Consider the following 20739-nt stretch of genomic DNA (forward strand, 5'->3'; position numbering starts at 1 on the left):
TTGGGGCTGAATTGTATTCATAGATTTGACAGGTCTTCCTGTCAAATCTATGAATACAGATTCCCTGCTACCATTGCACCAGCGGGAAGCCTCCGACCCGAATTTCTGGGCCAATATCCTTTTGTAGTATGGCGCTCAGAGCTACACACAGTACTTCAAGTGTGGTCTAACCAGGACACACGTAACGTTACCTGCCTGCTTTTGTCTTCTATTCCTCCAGAAATGAACCCCAGTAATTTGCACTCTTTATGGTCATGTTGCTGCTTTTAATGGTTCATGTATCTGTATTCCCTGATCTCTTTGCTCTTTTACCCAATATAGTTTCTTCCCTTCCAAGGACTAAGTGGCTCCTCATTCCTCCTACCAAAATGAACCACCTCACACTTCATTATATTGACTTTCATTTGCCACTTATCCGCCTACTTTGCAAGCCTGTTTATGTCTTCCTATATTTCGATGCAGATCTCCACACTATTAGCTACACCCCCCACCCCCACCCCCACCCCCCCACCAAATTTGATATCATCTGCAAATGTTGACACTGTACCTCCAGTTCTGGAGTCCAAATCACCTAAAAATTGCAGTCAGGGTTGAACAACTCGTGTGGGACCTCAATTTGCATAAACAAGCAGCCTTAGACCCAAAACAGGCAGGCACGTGCTCGCCCAATTACAGGCCCACCTGAAAACTGCAACAGACGGGCCTCGGGCATCAATGGGATGAAAAAAGAAAAGAAAGACTTGCATTAATGTCTTCTTCTTCTTAGGCAGTCCCTCTGAACCGAGGATGACTTGCTTCCACACTAAAAATGAGTTCTCAGGTGACTGATGAGTCCAATGCGGGACCTACAGTCTCTGTCACAGGTGGGGCAGACGGTGGTTTAAGGAGCGGGTGGGTGGGGTGCTTGGGTTGACGTGCGCTCCTTGCACTGCCTGTGCTTGGCTTCCGCTTGCTCCCGGCGAAGAGACTCGAGGTGTTCGGTGCCTTCCCGGATACTTCTCTTCCACTTTGTGCGGTCTTGGGCCAGGGATTCCCAGGTGTCGGTGGACATGTTACACTTTTTCAAGGAGGCTTTGAGGGTGTCCTTGAAGCGTTTCCTCTGCCCACCTGGGGCTCTCTTGCCGTGCCGGAGCTCCGAGTAGAGCGCTTGTTTTGGGAGCCTCGTATCGGGCATGCAGACAGTGTGACCCGTCCATCGGAGCTGATTGAGCGTGGTCAAAGCTTCAATGCTGGGGATGTTGGCCTGAGCAAGAACACTGACGTTGGTGCACCTATCCTGCCAATGGATTAATATAGCGCCTTTCACAACCTCAGGATGTCTCAAAGTGCTTTATAGCCCAATACCGTACTTTGGACTTGCATTTATATAACGCCTTGCACAACCTCAGGATGTCTCAAAGCATTTTATAGCCAACACTGTACTTTTGAAGTGTAGTCACTGTTGTAATGTAGGAAATGCGACAGCCAATTTGCGCACAGCAAGCTTCCACAGACAGCAATGTGATAAATGACCTGATAATCTGTTTCATAGTAATGTTGGCCAGGAGGTTTGAAGTCCGCTGTTCAGCTTCAAATAGTGCCGTGGGATCTTTTACCTCCACCTGAGAGAGCAGGCGGGGCCTCGGTTTAACATCCCATCCAAAAGACAGCGCCTCCAACAGTGCAGCACTCCCTCAGTGCTGCACTGGGAGTGTCAGGTGGATTTTTTGTGGGACTTGAACCCACAACCTGCAAACTCAGAGGCAAGAGTGCTACCAATTGAGCCGCGGCTCACGCTTTGATGCAGGCTCTCACCGATGTTCAACGGCCAACCGCCTGTTTTTCAGGCAGGCACAGTATGAATTAAGCAATGTGTAATTAGTCTAGGAAAGTGAGAATTTGGTGCTAAATTTTTTTTTTAAATATCAGGTAGTTTGAATGAAGTGACTTTGAATTGCGGAAAATGTAATTAACCACAGTGTTTATTTTGAGTTACATGTTTTAAAAGAGTAAAACGATGGCTGTTCTGTTTTTTTACAAACTTAAATGAAACATTGGTTAAAATCCAGTCTCTGATGTGGTGAGCAATAGGCAGCCATTTTGAAGGTGGTGCTTGTTGGTGTCATGTTTGCCTTCATTTCAATATCTGGGGAGCTTCACCCATGGGGAGTGGCGTAAGAAAACTACTAGGCACGGTCTAAGTGTTAAACAAAGCTTTAATCAACTGTTTTACAACATGGACGTCTAGTTGTGTCCTTCACTAGTTCCTGTTAAGAATGTCCTGTGCAAACTGGGCCCGTGCCCGAGTATTTATACTCTCCCCGGACAGCGCCACCCGCAGGCCGCTCAGTTGATTCATGTCAGGGAGTACATACCGGGAAATAACGGGCACCATCGCCATTATTTTCCATCCACTGAGACTGAAAATCATGGGAATCGTGTCTCTGACTTTCCCGCTATGCACTCCCAGTGGGCAAGGCTGCATTGTGGGGGCATGAATTCAGAAAACCGGCCCTTATATGTGACCACATTTTGGGCCCCGAGACATTGAGACATAAACAACCTGATCTCAGTCAGTTTTTGCACTTGCAAGGGTCTCATATTCTGCATGTGCATTCAGTCCAAGTTCCTGTCTGCGCGATGTTAAATAAATCATTAGCACATTTGAAAATGGAATAGCTCAGAGGAGAAATTAACCCCTCCATTCAACTCTAGACAACTGCAAACTGAAAAGCTGATAACGCTCTCGGCAGGGTGGAAACCATGGCACCTTTTTAAAGCATTGTTACTAGGTGAGAACAGGGGCTCACCTTACTGTCAAAAAGTAATGCTTACAAAAAGCTTATACATACATACGAACGTATGAATTAGGAGCAGGAGTAGGCCACTAGGCCCCTCGAGTCTGCGCCGCCATTCAATAAGATCATGGCTGGTTTGATTACTCCACATTCCCACCTACCCCGGATAACCTTTCACCCCCTTGCTTATCAAGAATCTATCTACCTCTGCCTTAAAAATATTCAAAGACTCTGCTTCCACCGCCCTCTGAGGAAGAGAGTTCCAAAGACTCACGACCCTCTGTGAGAAAAAATTTCTCCTCATCTCTGTCTTAAATGGGCGACCCCTTATTTTTAAGCAGTGACCCCTAGTTCTAGATTCTCCCACAAGAGGAAACATCCTCTCCACATCCACCCTGTCCAGACCTCTCAGGATCTTATATGTTTCAATCAAGTCACCTCTTACTCTTCTAAACTCCAGCGGATACAAGCCTAGCCTGTCCAACCTTTCCTCATAAGACAACCCGCCCTTTCCAGGTATTAGTCTGGTAAACCTTCTCTGAACTGTTTCCAACGCATTTACATCCTTCCTTAAATAAGGAGACCAATACTGTACACAGTACTCCAGATGTGGTCTCACCAATGCCCTGTATAACTGAAGCAGAACCTCCCTACTTTTGTATTCAATTCAATGTTTGATTTAGCTGCTCAGTTTTTGGTATCCAGCAGCAACCATCAGTTTGTATTCCTTTCTCTGTATTTTAGTGTTAGTAACGTTCGCTTGTTTGAAAAGGGTACGGGTGGTATAGTGGATGAGTAATCCAAGGAGCATGAGTTCAGATCCCACTATGACGGTTTGAGATTTGAATTCTGTTTACAAAATCTGGAAATAAAAAGCTGGCATCAGTAAACATGAAGCTGTCAGATTGTTGTAAAAATCCAACTGGTTCACGAATGTCCCTTAGGGAAGGAAACCCTGCTGTCCTTACCCAGTCTGACCTATATGTGACTCCAGTCCTCACACCAGCGTGGTTAACCCTTAACTGCTCTCTGATGTGGCCTCAGTTCTATCAATCTGCTGCCCAGCAGTTTAAGGCAATTTTTAATTTTTTAAAAATTAATTGATGGGATGTGGGCGTCGCTGGCTAGGCCTGCATTTAGTGCCCATCCCTAATTGCCCTTGAGAAGATGGTGGTGAGCCGCCTTCTTGAACCGCTGCAGTCCATATGGTGTAGGTACACCCACAATGCTGCTAGGAAGGGAGTTCCAGGATTTTGGCCCAGCGACAGTGAAGGAACGGCGATACAGGTCCAAGTCAGGATGGTGTGTGGCTTGGAGGGGAACTTGTAGGTGGTGATGTTCCCATGCGTCTGCTGCCCTTGTCCTTCTAAGTGGTAGAGGTCGCGGGTTTGGAAGGGGCTGTTGAAGGAGCTTTGGCGAGTTGCTGCAGTGCATCTTGTAGATGGTACACACTGCAGCCACAGTGCGCCGGTGGTGGAGGGAGTGAATGTTGAAGGTGGTGGATGGAGTGCCAATCAAGCGGGCTGCTTTATCCTGAATGGTGTCGAGCTTCTTGAGTGTTGTTGGAGCTGCACTCATCCAGGCAAGTGGAGAGTATTCCATCACACTCCTGACTTGTGCCTTGTAGATGGTGGAAAGGCTTTGGGGAGTCAGGAGGTGAGACACTCGCCGCAGAATTCCCAGCCTCTGGCCTGCTCTTGTAGCCACAGTATTTATATGGCTGGTCCAGTTCAGTTTCTGATCAATGGTAACCCCCAGGATGTTGATAGTGGGGGATTCAGCGATGGTAATGCCATTGAATGTCAAGGGGAGATGGTTAGAGTCTCGCTTGTTGGAGATGGTCATTGCCTGGCACTTGTGTGGTGCGAATGTTACTTGCCACTTGTCAGCCCAAGTCTGAATGTTGTCCAGGTCTTGCTGCATATGGACACGGACTGCGTCAGTATCTGACGAGTCTCGAATGGTGCTGAACAGTGTGCAATCATCAGCGAACATCCCCACTTCTGACCTTATGATGGAGGGAAGGTCATTGATGAAACAGCTGAAGATGGTTGGGCCTAGGACACTGCCCCCACCTTCTCAGGATAACTTATGGAAGGGCAATCAATGCCAGCCTTGCCAGTGACACTCACACCCCCAGAATGAATAAGACTTTCTTTTTAATATACTGCTGATAACTTAATGTCATTTTAATGCACTAAAAAAAACATAACTCTCCCATAATTTGAATGAGGCAATGTAAATACAGTAAGAATTTAGTTGTTCAAAAACTTATCAAATAATTTGAATTCAGCAACTTTGAATAACGAGGACTAGGCTGCAATGATTATTAACTCCCAGCATTGCTGTACAACAGTATCAGCTGTGGCTCAGTGGGTAGCACACTCGCCTCTGACTCAGAAGGTTGTGGGTTCAAGTCCCACTCCATGGAACTTGAACACAAAAAGCTAGGCTGACTCTCCCAGCGCAGTGCTGAGGGAGTGCTGCACTGTCGGAGGTGCCGTCGTTCGGATGAGATGTTAAGCCGAGGCCCCGTCTGCTCTTTCAGGTGGATGTAAAAGATCCCATGGGGACTATTTCGAAGAAGAGCAGGGGACTTATCCCTGGTGCCCTGGCCAATATTTATCCCTCAACCAACATAACAAAAACAGATTATCTGGTCATTATCACATTGCTGTTTGTGGGAGCTTGCTGTGTGCAAATTGGCTGCTGCGTTTCCCACATTACAACACTTCATTGGCTGTAAAGTGCTTTGAGATGTCCAGTGGTTGTGAAAGGCGCTATATAAATATATAAGTCTTTCTTCTACAACTGCTAGAACATAAAACAAAGAAGCTAAAGTGGGCATCACAGAGAGATCTCTAATCAGAGGCTTGTTCATCATTCAGCAGTTGCTGAAAGGAAACAGATAGATCCTCATCCGGCTAACCTGTCTTGTATCAATTGAACTTCCAATGCCTTTCAGAACAGCTCTAGTTAACCTGTCTGGCTTTGTAATCCTTTACTGGAAGACCCAGCTGTTACGGGGAAAGTCCAAATCATTCATCATATTAGTGGGTCTGTAATTAGCGGAACGAATGTGGTAGTATGTTATCCCTGCCTGATAGCTGGTCAGGGCCATAGATCATACCGTCGACACTGACTATGCTGCCTGGAGGGAACACGAGAGTATCGAAAGCGCTAACACTGCTGATAGCTTTATTAGTTTGCAGGTCTGTCACACATTCCTCCTTGTTGGCTGCCTTCTGTAACAATACTGAAAAGAAAAGCAGCATGTGCCGAGCAATATGGAGTGGCTCCTGGTACTCCTTCATAGCCTTTAGGTCTTGGGGCTTGAGAGACGACACATTTACTGCAGTGTTCTTACCAGACGTCCATAGACATTACATTGCAATTAAAGCCACAGCGTGCAACAGTCAGCTCGTTTGGCATTTTCACAACCAAGGGGCTGCCAGCCACAATAACGTATACTTGGGGCAACTTGCAAACTCTGCTGAATCCCAGGATGGGTGTAACTGGGCCCAACTCGTAGGGTGACCGACTCTTAAATCTCAAGAGCAATGGGAGTAGATGTCAAAAAAATGCCCCCATGCATTTAGTCTGTGGAAGGAAAGTTCTGCACCCCTATATATCCAAGCTCACGCGCTCTGTAACCGACTGAGTGCTCCCCCTGCCTCCGCTCCATCATCAATGGTTGAGCCTTCAGCTATCGTGCCCCCCACACTCTGAAAGTCCACCTTGCTATAGCACTCTCTAGCTTCAACTGCTTCCCCATACCCTAACTCCTTAATCACGCCTTCACTGAGCTGCCTTGAGGTTTCTCCTAGCCCTTGCTCAGTGTCCTTTGCCATTTCCCCTCCCCTCGTTAAGTACTTTTGGTCATAGAAACATAGAAGATAGGAGCAGGAGTAGGCCATTCGGCCCCTCGAGCCTGTTCCGCCATTTAATGAGATCATGGCTGATCATCCAAATTCAGTACCCTGTCCCTGCTTTCTCCCCATATCCCTTGATCCCTTTAGCCTTAAGAAACATATCCAACTCCTTCTTGAATATATTTAATAAGTTGGCCTGAACTGCCTTCTGTGGTAGAGAATTCCACAGGTTCGCCACTCTCTGGGTGAAGAAATTCCTCCTCATCTCAGTCCTAAATGGCTTACCCCTTATCCTTAGACTGTGACCCCTGGTTCTGGACTCCCCCGCCATCGGGAACATCCTTCCTGCATCTAGTCTGTCTAGTCCTGTTAGAATTTTATAAGTTTCAATGAGATCCCCTCTCATTCTTCTGAACTCCAGCGAGTATAAGCCCAATCGACCCAATCTCTCCTCATACGTCATTCCTGCCATCCCAGGTATCAGTCTGGTGAATCTTCGCTGCACTCCCTCCATGGCAAGAACATCCTTCCTCAGATAAGGCGACCAAAACTGCACACAATACTCAAGGTGTGGTCTCACCAAGTCATGTTGCTATATTAAAGATGCTATACACGTGTGAGTGGTTGTAGATCCCCAAAGGTAACTGAGCAAAACAGTAGAATATTCCTCCATCACCATGTCTTCACTGTCCAGCGTGTCTTTGCAGACAACATTACTCAACCCCCCAGCTCCAGTAGCATTATTTTCTCATATCTTGTTCCCATGTAGTTATTTATAACAAGGTGTGCCTGAGCGACTCCAGCACGTGTTTTATGTTAACTTGCAATTCAGTAGAATACCGGATTTCTTCTAAATATCTGTTAAAACATTAAAAGCAGTGCATCGAGGACGCATAGATATCACACCTCAGGCGTCACACTTGGTTGCAGATGGAAAGCAATCTTAAAATCTTCTGAATTGAAATTTACAAGCACTTTCAAAGTTCCCTCACCAAACAACAGTTAAACTCCAAATGGCCTGAGCCTGTGTTCACTTAACAAGTAGACTTTGTAGCCTTAGATGGGACACGGGCCCACCCTGGTAGAATAACTCAGTACATTCGGGTAGAACAGTTCCCTCCTCCTGAAACAGCACATGCTCCGACATACTGTGAACGAGGCCACTGGGGTCCCGTGAGTGATAATACATGCAGGGTTTGTAACATGCCGTTTAATAACCGAAGCCTCTCATTTTCCAATCTGTTTTGCAGATTCATGAAGACAGCGGGGACAGTGGTCAATGCAGTAACATGGCAACAGTAGGTATTTAACCTTTGTTAACACTTCAGTGGTGCCACTCAGTTTATTGTGATCAGCACCTTACTGTGCCCTGACTTTTCAGAACCTAGGCATAAATTTGCTTCAGTTTATAATTAGTGTAAAATCTCTGGCAGGAATAAAATAGTTGTAGATTCAGTCAGAAAAGCCTCTCCCAGACTGCAGTTATTCTGTCCTCTGTTTAATATTTTTCTTAATCTTGTGCATGGGGTTGGCAGGAGGGGTGCGTTTTTGTGCTTATTGAGGTGGAGTGACTCGGGAGCCTACTGTCAACGAGGGCAGACGTCGATGACAAAGTCCAACACCACCTTCAGTGTGCCAGTGCAGCCTTCGGTCGCCTGAGGAAGAGAATGTTTGAAGACCAGGACCTCAAACCCGGCACCAAGCTCATGGTCTACAGAGCAGCAGTGATACCCGCCCTGCTGTATGGTGTACTTTCGGGCACCCAGAGTTGGCATCAAGTACTCCTGGGTTGGGTATAAATGAGCTGCAGAATAAATCTTCCCCCTTCTCTGCTTCAGTGCAGCATTGAGGGAGTGCTCTGCTAGAGGTGCTGGCCTTCAGGTGAGACGCTATACGCAAGCCCAGCTTTTCTGTTTCAATGCTTCTAGTGGCTGTCAAAGGGCCCCACGGCACTCTTTGAAGAAGATTTGGGAGTTTTTCCAGTGTCCTCGACAAAAATCCTGCCTCAACCAACTAACTGGTCATTCAACTCATTGTTGTTTATGGACCGTTACTGTGCGCAAAACAGCTGCCGTGTTTGCCTACATATCGTGAGCTTATTTGACACTTCAAAAGCAATCCATTATACATGAAATCTTAAATGCATTCCCTCAACTGGTGGGAACAGTAGCACAGTGGTTATGTTACTAGACTAGTAAATCTGGTCAGGTCTGGACTAATGATCCAGAAACATGTTGAAATCCTACCATGGCAGCTGGGAAATTTAAGTTCAGTTAATTAAATAAATCTGGAATAAAAAGCTTGTGTCAGTAATGGTGACCATGAAACTACAGGATTGTTGTAAAAACCCATCTGGTTCACTAATGTCCTTCAGGGAAGGAAATTTGCTGTCCTTACCTGGTCTGGCCTATATGTGACTCCAGACCCACAGCCATGTGGTTGATTCTTAAATGAAAGCCACTCAGTTAGTTGTATGGGGATGGGCAGTAAATGCTGGACTTCCCAGCTGCGCCCATGTCCCATGAAGGTAAAAATAAATGTGCCGAAAGACTGCATCAGTATGACACTTCCATGCCCCACACCAGTCGTCCCTGTCAAGAGCAGGTATTTGTCTCACTGTCCTTCAGCAAAAAGACACAACATGATTATTTTTGCATTTGGTGTTTCTGGGACCTTGTGTGGAGAATTGGCTGACACGTTTGCCTACATGACAACAGTGACGGGATTAGGTTATTAAGTTCTTTGTGACATCTTGCAGACATGATCAGGAGCTACGTAAATAAAGGTTCCTTCTTTCTTTGTATGACTCAGTATCACAACACATTGTGCATTTACCCCACTGAGCCGCTGGAGAAAGCTCGGTCACTTTTTGGGATTGTTGACTATTTGCCCTAGGAGTGACGGTGGAGATTTGTCAAGACAGCCCAGTGAGCATTCGCACAAAGTATGTAGGAGATGGTAGGGGTCTCTTGTGCTTGCTAAGGGTCTGCTTCATTTTGTCTTTAAGACTGTACGGTCCTGAATAGGGTGGAGGTGAGTCACGCTTCCTAGAAACATAGTAAAATAGGAGCAGAAATAGGTCATTCGGCCATTCAAGCCGGCTCCGCCATTCAATATGATCATGGCTGATCCTCTAGCTCAATACCATATTCCTGCTCTCTCCCCATACCCCTTGATGCCTTTTGTGTCTAGAAATCTATCTATCTCTTTCTTAAATATATTCAGTGACTTGGCCTCCACTGCCTTCTGTGGTAGAGAATTCCACAGATTCACCACCCTCTGAGTGAAGAAATTTCTCCTCATCTCAATCCTAAATGTCCTACCCCGTATCCTGAGACTGTGACCCCTCGTTCTAAACCCCCCAGTCAGGGGAAACATCCTCCCTGCATCCAGTCTGTCTAGCCCTGTTAGAATTTTATACGTTTAAATGAGATCCCCTCTCATTCTTCTAAACTCTAGTGAATACAGGCCTAGTCGACCCAATCTCTCCTCATATGACAGTCCTGCCATCCCATGAATCAGTCTGGTGAACCTTCGCTGCACTCCCTCTATGGCAAGTATATCCTTTCTTAGGTAAGGAGACCAAAACTACACACAGTACTCCAGGTGTGGTCTCACCAAGGCCCTGTATAACTGTAGTAAGACATCCTTGCTCCTGTACTCAAATCCTCTTGCAATGAAGGCCAACATACCATTTGCCTTCCTAACTGCTTGCTGCACCTGCATGTTTGCCTTCAGTGACTGGTGTACAAGGACACCCAGGTCCCTCTGTACATCAATCTTTCCCAATCTATCACCATTTAAATAATACTCTGCCTTTCTTTTTTCCTACCGAAGTGGATTACTTCACATTTATCCACGTTATACTGCATCTGCCATGTATTTGCCCACTCACTCAACTTGTCTAAATCGCCTTGAAGCCTCACAACTCACAATCCCACCTAGTTTCGTGTCGTCAGCAAACTTGGAAATATTACATTTGTTTCCCTCATCCAAATCATTGATATATATTGTGAATAGCTGGGGCCCAAGCACTGATCCCTGCAGTACCCCACTAGTCACCGCCTGCCACCCTGAAAAAGACCCATTTATTCCTGCTCTCTGTTTCCTGTCTGTTAACCAATTTTCAATCCATGCCAGTATATTACCCCCAATCCCATGTGCTTTAATTTTGCACACTAACCTCTTATGTGGGACTTTATCAAATGCCTTCTGAAAATCCAAATACACCACATCCACTGGCTCTCCCTTATCTATTCTACCAGTTACATCCTCAAAAAACTCCAGTAGGTTTGTCAAACACGATTTCCCTTTCATAAATCCATGTTGACTTTGTCTAATCCCGTTGATATTTTATAAGTGTCCTTTTATCACATCCTTTATAATAGACTCTAGCATTTTCCCTACTACTGATGTTAGTTCCCTGTTTTCTCTCTCCCTTTTTTAAATAGCGGGGTCACATTTGCCACTCTCCAATCTGCAGGAACTGTTCCATAATCTACAGAATTTTGGAAGACGACAACAATGCATTCACTATTTCCATGGTTACCTCTTTTAGTACTCTGGGATGCAGATTATCAGGCCCTGGGGATTTATTGGCTTTCAGTCACATTAATTTCTCCAGCACTATTTTTTTACTAATACTAATTTCCTTTAATTCCTCCTTCTCACTAGACCCTTGGTTCCCTAGCATTTCTGGGAAGTTATTTGTGTCCCCTTCTGTGAAGACAGAACCAAAGTATTTGTTTAATTGCTCTGCCATTTCCTTGTTCCCCATTATAAATTCTCCCATTTCTGACTATAAGGGACCTACATTTGTCTTCACTAACCTTTTTCTTTTTACATACTTGCAGAAGCTTTTACAATCTGCTTTTATGTTCCTTGCAAGTTTACTCTCAGACTCTATTTGCCCCCTCTTAATCAATCTCTTGGTCCTTTTTTGCTGAACTCTCAACTGCTCCCAATCCTCAGGCTTGCTACTTTTTCTGGCAACTTTATATGACTCCTCTTTGGATCTAATACTATCCCGAATTTCTTTTGTTAGCCATGGTTGGGCCGCTTTTCCTTTTGTGTTTTTGTGCCAGAAAGGAATGTATAACTGTTGCAATTCATGCATTCGTTCCTTAAATATTAGCCATTGCCTATCCACCATTATGCCTTTTAATGAAGCTCCCCAATCTATCATAGCCAATTCACTCCTCATACCTTCGTAGTTTCCTTTGTTTAGATTTAGGACCCTAGTTTCGGATTGGACTTCTTCACTTTCCATCTTAATGAAGAGTTCTATCATGTTATGGTCACTCTTCCCTAAAGGACCCCGCACAACAAGATTATTAATTAACCCCTTCTCATTGCACAATACCTAGTCTAGGATAGCCTGTTCCCTAGTTGGCTCTTCAATATACTGGTCTAAAAAACCATCTTGTACACACTCCAGGAATTCATCCTGCACAGTATTATTGCTAATTTGGTTTGGCCAGTCTATATGTAGATTAAAGTCACCCATGATTACTGTAGTCCCCTTGTTACATGCATCTCTAATTTCCTGTTTGATGCCATCCCCTACATTACCACTACTGTTTGGAGGCCTATAGACAACTCCCACCAATGTTTTCTGCCCCTTGGTGCTTCTTAGCTCCACCCAGACTGATTCTACATCTTGATTTTCTGAGCCAATATCCTTTCTCACTATTGCTCTGATTTCATCCTTTACTAACAACGCCATCCCACCGCCTTTTCCTTTTTGCCTGTCCTTCCTAACTATCGAATATCCTTGGATATTCAGCTCCCAGCCTTGGTCACCCTGCAGCCATGTCTCCGTAATCGCAATTATATTGTATCCGTTTACATCTATTTGCGCTGTTAATTCGTCTACCTTATTATGGATACTTCGTGCATTCAGATACAGTGCCTTTAGATTTGTCTTAACATTTTTAGACATCTTAACATTTTTTGTACTATGGTCCTATTTGTCTTATTACCATTTTTTCTTACCCGGATCCTATTTGTTAGTGCACTCCTTTGTTTGTACGCTCTGTCCCTCCCTGACACAATCTCGCTATCCTTACCCCAGTCACTTTCCTGCACTGCTTCCTTGTCTTTTCTCTCAGCACCTTGGCTAGCCTAGTGAGATCATTAAAATGTTTCCAGCACTAAATAGTTGTTGGTGGGATTGTAGAGTTGACAATGGACACCAGTGCCTTCTCTTTCCAGACTCTTTTTACATCCTTTTCAGATACAGAGACGAGAATCAGCAGAGAGGTGTTATGAGAGCAAAAGATGGAAAGACGAAAGTGATACTCAGTATGTTCTTGGCACGGCCTGCCGTGCCTCAGTGGGTAACCTCCAGGGAGCTCAGCACAAAATCTAGGCTGACACTCCAGTGCAGTACTGAGGGAGTGCTGCACTGTTGGAGGTGCTGTCTTTCGGATGAGACATTAAATCGAGACCCCATCTCTCAGGTGGATGTAAAAGATCCCATGGCATTATATCGAAGAAGAGCAGGGGAGTTCTCCCCTGTGTCCTGGTCAATATTTATCCCACAACAAACATCACTGAAAAACAGATTATCTGGGTCATTATCTCATTGCTGTTGGTGGGATCTTGCTGTGCACAAATTGGCTGCTGCGTTTCCCACATTACAACAGTGACTACACTTCAAAAGTACTTAATTGGCTGTAAAGCGCTTTGGGACGCCCTGAGGTCGTGAAAGACACTGTATAAATACAAGTCTTTCTTTATGTGTATCAGATATCGTTGATGGCTATTGATGTCTAACGAATTCATTGTTTTAATTACATGAGGTGCTGAACAGTGAGCCAAGTGATTCCTTTATGATTCCTTTTGCATACCTCAAAACTAACAACATTCATGTTGCTGCTGGTTACAGCGTTCACACCGATGAAATAAAAACTATTTTCTTTTACAGCCTCAGTGCAACACAGCTTCCTGTGGGACAGTCACAATATTTGTTTTAAACCTCACCCAAAGTTAATATTTGTTTAATGTTATAAAGGGGAGAGAGAGAAAGATGCTAGCACTGGTTGGTGCCAAAACAGAAATGTCAATTAAACTTGTTTTTCCTTTGAGTTTAATATGTTTCAGTTATTAATATGAGGCAAAGTAATTCATCATGTTCCAAAGGAATCTTATTTGCATTTAATTGTAAAATAAAAACCATTACTAATGTAGTAATTACATGCAGCACTATATCGTAGTGCACTTGGATGCACATTTCACACGTGGTTATTCAGTCAATATAAATCCAATTGCAGTGACTACTACCATGTGCTAACCCAGATACCTGGGAAGAATTAGATAGTGCCAACCCAACAGTAACTTGTATTTATATAGCGCCTTTAACGTAGTAAAACATCCCAAGACGCTTCACAGGAGCGTTATCAAGAAAAATTTGACACTGAGCCACATAAGGAAATACTAGGACGGGCGGCCAGGTTTTAAGGAGCGTCTTAAAGGAGGAGAGAGGCGGAGAGGTTTAAGGAGGGAATTTCAAAGCTTAGGATCTAGGCAGCTGAAGGCATGGCCGCCAATAGTGAAGCGCTGAATATCAGGGATGCGCAAGAGGCCAGAATTGGAAGAGCGCAGATATCTCGGAGGGTTGTAGGGCTGGAGGAGATTACAGAGATAGGGAGGGGCGAGGCCATGGAGGGACTTGAAAACAAGGATGAGAATTTTAAAATCGAGGCGTTGCTGGCCCGGGAGCCAATGTAGGTCAGCGAGCACAGGGGTGATGGGTGAACAGGATTTGGTGCGAGCTAGGATACGGGCAGCAGAGGATGTGGCACTGGGAGCTGGAGGAGTGACGAGCAGCCGTTGATGTTCCACCTCCCCAGCAGAGGCTGAGGAGAAGGTTACCCTTCACTGTGGAATCGGGAGACGCAGAACTCGGGTATTCATCTGAAAAGAAGGATGTACATCATATCTATGTTTCGGCTCTGCGGTTGATCTCTGAGGAAGCGACTCTTGGGTGTACAGCCCTCATTTGTGGCAAAATTAGGGATGCTTTTTCTTCATTGCAGACATGAGTGACGAATGCGGCAGCTATACTGGAATAGGCAATAGATCCCCATCCAAAAGTTGGCCAGAAACCAGTTGGTGCCTCTGCCCCGACCACCCCAGGAGCACAGATTCAGCCCTGGTGCCAGTTGGGGACAGAATGGACAGGACCCTGTGTATCAGCTTCCAGCTCCTGGCAACCAGGATGCAGGCCTCTGAAGGCTTCAAGGATCTAATACAGGAGACTTTTTTTTAATCGGGCACGGACGGGACCGACGCGGTGCCAGTTTATCAAAAATTCCGGATAACCGAAAGCTATAGTAAAAGATATGGAGCTGAGAACTCCGTATAAAGCAACAAACCCTGTTGCTTAGCAACAGCTTCAGAACAATGGCCACAAGTTGCAAGCGTCTCTGTAGCTTAGCAACAGCTGCAGCCACACCCTTGCACAGCAACAAATGGAGGAAGGCAAGTAATAAAAGTTACCTGAACCTACTCCTGAATTTTGCCGGTTAACCGAAATTTCTGGTTATTTAGGTGCCGGTAAATCGAAAGTTTCCTGTAGCTGTCAGTAGACCAGCTAGCCTGCTGATCAGCGGGGCCACAGATCCATGACCCGTTACAATGGGTGATGTAAAAAGACTACTGAGCACTTGGTTTGAGTATAAAACAAGGCTTTAATCAACTGTTTCACAACCATGAGATTCTAGTTACATCACTAGTTCCTGGTTACAGAAACATCCTGAGCAAGCTGGGCCCATGCCCGAGTATTTATACTCCTTGGACGGTGCCACCAGCTGGCCGCCCAGTGTTACTTCATGAGTAATTTCTTCATGAATGATAAGATTCATCACAATGGGTACGGCTGAAATTGAGTCCGCCGTGTCTCAGGACAAGCAGTACATGCGAGGCTTGTGGCCACCCCTCCCCTCAGAGCTCCACGCTTGTGGCGTGTAGCATGTGACATCAGGCTGCCCAGGAACGAGGTCCAGAGGCGCCGCCTCCAGTGGCTGCCTCCCAGGAACAAGCCATCAGAGGAGGGCCACCCCAATACCATGAGCCTTTTGTAGAACATGAGCAACCAACCACCTCACACGATACTGGCCCTCAGGTTGCATTTAAGAGAAGCACCAGAATAGGATGGAAAAAGTAGTTTGCCCTGTGCACACTTTAAACTTTATTGTATTAAAATAGAATGTGCACTTATGTCGACCTTTGTTATTCATGGAGGTTACTGTCATACAGGAATGGGTGCACTTACTTCATGCTGACTTATTCAATCAGGTGATGATTATCGGCACGGCCTTGTAGGGGCAAAGGGGGCTGACGTGTTTGACATGAATCTTGTCATTCGTGTGGAAATGACGTATGAAGTAATACTGGGTGGTCTGCTGGTGGCGCTGTCCAGGGAGAGTATAAATACTCGGGCATGGGCCCAGCTTGCTCAGGACATTCTTTAACAGGAACTAGTGAAGGACACAACTAGATCTCCATGTTGAAAAACAGTTGATTAAAGCCTTGTTTAATACTCAGACCAAGTGCCTAGTAGTTTTCTTATGTCAGTGTTGTCATGTTCTAGGATGGCTACTGGATTGAAGGATTGGTCCTTTACTTGAAGGTGGGAGAGAAGGAGTTCAGGCAGTAGTGACAAAGTTCTGACGGAGGGTCCCAGACCTGAAATGTTAACTATTGTTTCTCTCTCCACGGATGCTGCCTGGCCTGCTGAGTGTTTCCAGCGTTTTTCTGTTGTTTTTTTATATTGTATTAGTGACAAAGGTAGACTGTAGGCCAGATCACCAACAACGATGAGTCAGCCTACAGGGAGGAGGTCCAGCATCTCGTGAAGTGGTGCGCCAATACCAACCTGGCCCTTAACATCAAGAAAACAAAAGAAATCATTGTGGACTTCAGGAAGTCTAAAGGCGGAAGTCACACCCCCATCCACATCAATGGGGCTGTGGTGGAAAGGGTGGACAGCTTTAAGTTCCTCGGAGTCCACATCACGGAAGACCTCGCCTGGTCCCTCAATACCTCCTCTCTGGTGAAGAAGGCCCAGCAGCGCCTTTATTTCCTAAGGAGGCTGAAGGGATGTAACCTGTCACCCCTGATCCTCTCTAACTTTTACCGCTGCACAATAGAGAGCATCCTGACAAACTGTATCACAGTATGTATGGCAGCTGTAGCTACTATGACCGGAAAGCCCTGCAGCAGGTAGTCAAAACTACCCAACGCATTACCGGCACCCGGCTACCGACCATAGAGCATATATACCAGAAACGCTGTTTACGGAGGTCACGGTCCATCATCAAAGACCCTACCCACCCCAGCCACAGTCTGTTGGCCCTCCTACCATCTGGGAGACGCTACAGATGCATTCGCACCCGTACGACCAGATTTAGGAACAGCTTCTTTCCCAGGGCTGTCATCCTACTGAACTCCACAAATAAACTCTAAAGCCTACACATCTGCCAATGCACTTTATTATGGTTATGTTTATGTTAATGTATTACAAGCCAAATGTATGTTGAATGTTTAAATGTCTTAATCTAAATGTACACTCTCGGGAGCCGCAAGCCTACATTTCGTTGTACTGCACTTGTGCGCTAACAATGACAATAAAAGTTGATTTGATTTTGATTTGATTTGAGAAGAGGAGTCCTCCGAGATTAGTTATGCTCTGACGCCGCTTGCAGCAGTCACCCAGATGCTCTTCTCCATGTAGTTCTATCTCCAAAGCACCTAGGTCCACCTGTCCAGGAATGTCAAGGTTCATGCCTTTTTTTTTTAACGTCAAAGTTTTGTCGGGCACAGCAGGGTACAACAATGTGGGACACACGAGCTGCAGCGTGCTGCAGAACCCTTCCTGGATTTTCGAGACAGCAAAAGAACCTCTTTGCAGCCCATACTGTAGCCTGGCTGATATTACCGAGATCCCTTGTGGCTGCCTGAAATGAGCCCGTGCCATAAAGGTTGATTGTGGTCCTCAACTTCACAGCCACAGACAGGGCATTGTGGACAGATGAGTGTGGCTGCAGGTCCTCATGCAGTAGGTGGCCCAGCTGCCCGCTTGCCTCTTCTACTACTGACCTCCTCACTAAGGTCCTATGGTCCTATCGCTGACCACTCTGGTAGAGGCATGTTCCTCGTTGTGGCGCTACTCTGCTGCGGTTTGGGCAACTTTTGTGGGTGATCATTATCCATGATAGCAGGGGTGGGCCTCACCATCCACAAGACATCCACTGACTGATTTTCTTCCTTGGCGAGATGAGAGAGGGCAGAATTTCAAAGGATGAATGCATCGTGACAATGTCCAGAGTATCTCATGTTGACTTGTTGTCATACGCGTTATGTAAATTTAAGGAGTGGAAGCCCTTCCAGTTCAGGAAAAATTAGGGTGGAGGGGTTGGGGTGGGGGGGGGGGGGGTTGCCTGTAGAAGCTTGCAAAGCAACATGGGTGCCATAGCCTTGATAAAGCGAGCAACCCTGTAAAGGTGAATGGCCCTATCACGCTGCTGCCTTGCTCTGATGCCAAAGTCGATGAATTCCCCAGCTCTCCTGTAATGGGTGTCAGTGATCTGAGAAATGCACATCTGTACTGCAGTCTGGCTGCTCTACCGAGGTCGCCTTGTCGCTGCCTGACACATGAGCATGTGCTGTAAATGTTGAGTGTAGTTGTCACCTTAGAAACATAGAAGATAGGAGCAGGAGTAGGCCATTCGGCCCCTCGAGCCTGCTCCGCCATTCAATGAGACCATGGCTGATCATCCAAATTCAGTACCCTGTCCCTGCTTTCTCCCCATAGCCCTTGATCCCTTTAGCCTTAAGAAATATATCTAACTCCTTCTTGAATATATTTAATGAATTGGCCTCAACTGCCTTTTATGGTATAGAATTCCACAGGTTCACCACTCTCTGGGTGAAGAAATTCCTCCTCCTCTCTGTCCTAAATGGCTTACCCCTTATCTTTAGACTGTGACCCCTGGTTCTGGACTCCCCCGCCATTGGGAACATCCTTCCTGCATCTAGTTGTCTAGTCCTGTTAGAATTGTATAAGTTTCAATGAGATCCTTTCTCATTCTTCTAAACTCCAGCGAGTATAAGCCCAATCGACCCAATCTCTCCTCATACGTCATTCCTGCCATCCCAGGTAGCAGTCTGGTGAATCTACGCTGCACTCCCTCCGTGGCAAGAACATCCTTCCTCAGATAAGGCGACCAAAACTACACACAATACTCAAGGTGTGGTCTTCATAGCTACAGGCAGAGCACTGCAGGAAGTTGACCGTGACTGCAGGTCTCCCCCTATTGCCTCTTTGGTGAAGCTCACTCTTCCAATGCCAAACTCCTCGCTAAAGCCCTCATTCAACCTGTGAATCCTGTATATTTTTTGGGGAGGTAGGGAATAATATCTGACAGGATGCAACCTCCTTAAATGCAGCTCACTCTCCTTTACTCCATCCTGGGCTGCACTTCCTCCTCCTCCATGATAATGACTGACAAAGAAATGCCCGTACCCGCTCCTGAGAAGCCCTCGCTGAGGGTGGGCGAGCCAAAAGCTCCCAATGGTCTCACACTGCCAGAAGCAAGTCCAAGGCTGTAAAGGCAGAATGTCCAACAACAAAAAAATTAACTGCTGCTTAAAGTTGTTCCCAGCTGTAGCAATGACTGTTCAAAGTCCCCACCCTGTTCAGGCTCAGAGAATTCTCACTTGCGCAAGTCTCAGCTGATTCTGGCAGCGGCGTTACCTTATTTCGCTCCTTCTAACTCACTGTTGGTGCAGTGTGAGTGCAAAAAAAACCAGGAGATTCGGGGCGGCCATGACACCGGCCCTCATTACCATATATTATAATGACCTGGCTAGGGACTCGGTCGGCAGATCGCAGAAAAAAAACAGGTTGATTTTGGAACCGGGGTGCGGATTGAGTTTGTGGTGGAAAACTGGCAGAAACAGCTTCCGTCCCAATTCGCTGCCCAGTAGCCAGAAATTCGGGTCCCCACGGGTGAGTACGCGCTGGGTACTCATGCGTAGGCCCAACGAAAGTGCCGGTTTCGTGCATGCACTGCGCATGCGCGGGAAACCGGAACTTCCGTTGCCTTGAAGGAAGGGGTTCACGGGTCAAACGCGTGTGCCGGAGAGGCAGCGCGTACTCCTGGAACTTCCGGTTTTTTTTGCAGGTTTCTCCGGGAGGGTAAGTCTCCAGCAGCTACGCTTTTAAAAAGCAGTCACAAGGCCTGCTTTTAACAAGGTAAGCAGTGAATTAAGTAAAATTAAAAAAACATTTCCACAGGTTTATTATTTTTAAATACTTTAAAGAAAGGTAAGTTTATTTTTAGCCCCATTAAAAACTGTAATTAATTTTTTCAAAAAATTAAATTATTGTTTAAAATAGTTTGTAGTGTATGTACCTTGAAGAAGGAACTATATTCTGCAGCCTCTGTATACTGCAGTACCAGTAGTGACCACCCCTGTATATAAGCCTGTGCAGTAACTTTGTATAGTAGTTCCAGTTTTGTCTCCATTCAGTAAACACCTGTTATAACCAACTTCTGCAGTCCGTGTCTCAATTACACACGGACATTACATTGGCGACGAACAGATCTGAACTTACCTACAGTTCTGCACCACCTCACGGGGATCCATCCCTGAAGCGAATTTATTAGGGGTCGAAGCCAGAAGGAAGAAATCCAAAAAGAAAAAAAAAACAAACAGAAGAAACGGGCGTCGACCGTGGGCAACCGCCCTCTGAATCATCGAATTCGAAGATTTGCAGGAGAGGCTGTCGAGAGCTGGGCTTGGTTATCCAGTCTATGGTGTTCCAGCTAATTGGGCTGGTGGCAGGTAGTACACTGATCCTTCCTGGGCTGCGGCGGGCTAGAGCTCGATCGGGTGGCTTTTCAACGGGGCCGAGCAGCGTTGTCGGGAAGAGGAGAGAGAGAGAGAGGGTGGAGCACACAGGGGGCGGCCGGTGCTACGAAGCCGGGCAGCGTACAGACCCGAGAAGCGGGAGGGAAGTGTCCCATAGGGTCTGCTCTGATGACGGGAACAGTAATTAAAATAAAAGAAAAAGAAATTAG

At 46.0% G+C, this 20739-nt stretch overlaps 1 protein-coding gene across 1 annotated transcript in view; it reads left to right on the forward strand.

Moving 5' to 3' along the window:
* The window catches only part of hpse2 (heparanase 2), a 385546-nt gene that overhangs the window by 227994 nt on the left and 136813 nt on the right, over positions 1-20739 (forward strand). The window contains exon 6 of the mRNA XM_085994280.1: positions 7900-7947. Within this exon, the coding sequence (XP_085850406.1) occupies positions 7900-7947 (48 nt within the window). The remainder of the gene's footprint in view (positions 1-7899; positions 7948-20739) is intronic.

This window comes from Somniosus microcephalus, chromosome 8 (assembly GCF_052327205.1).
Source record: "Somniosus microcephalus isolate GS21.2 chromosome 8, FLI_Smic_1.0, whole genome shotgun sequence".
NCBI classification, from domain to species: domain Eukaryota; kingdom Metazoa; phylum Chordata; class Chondrichthyes; order Squaliformes; family Somniosidae; genus Somniosus; species Somniosus microcephalus.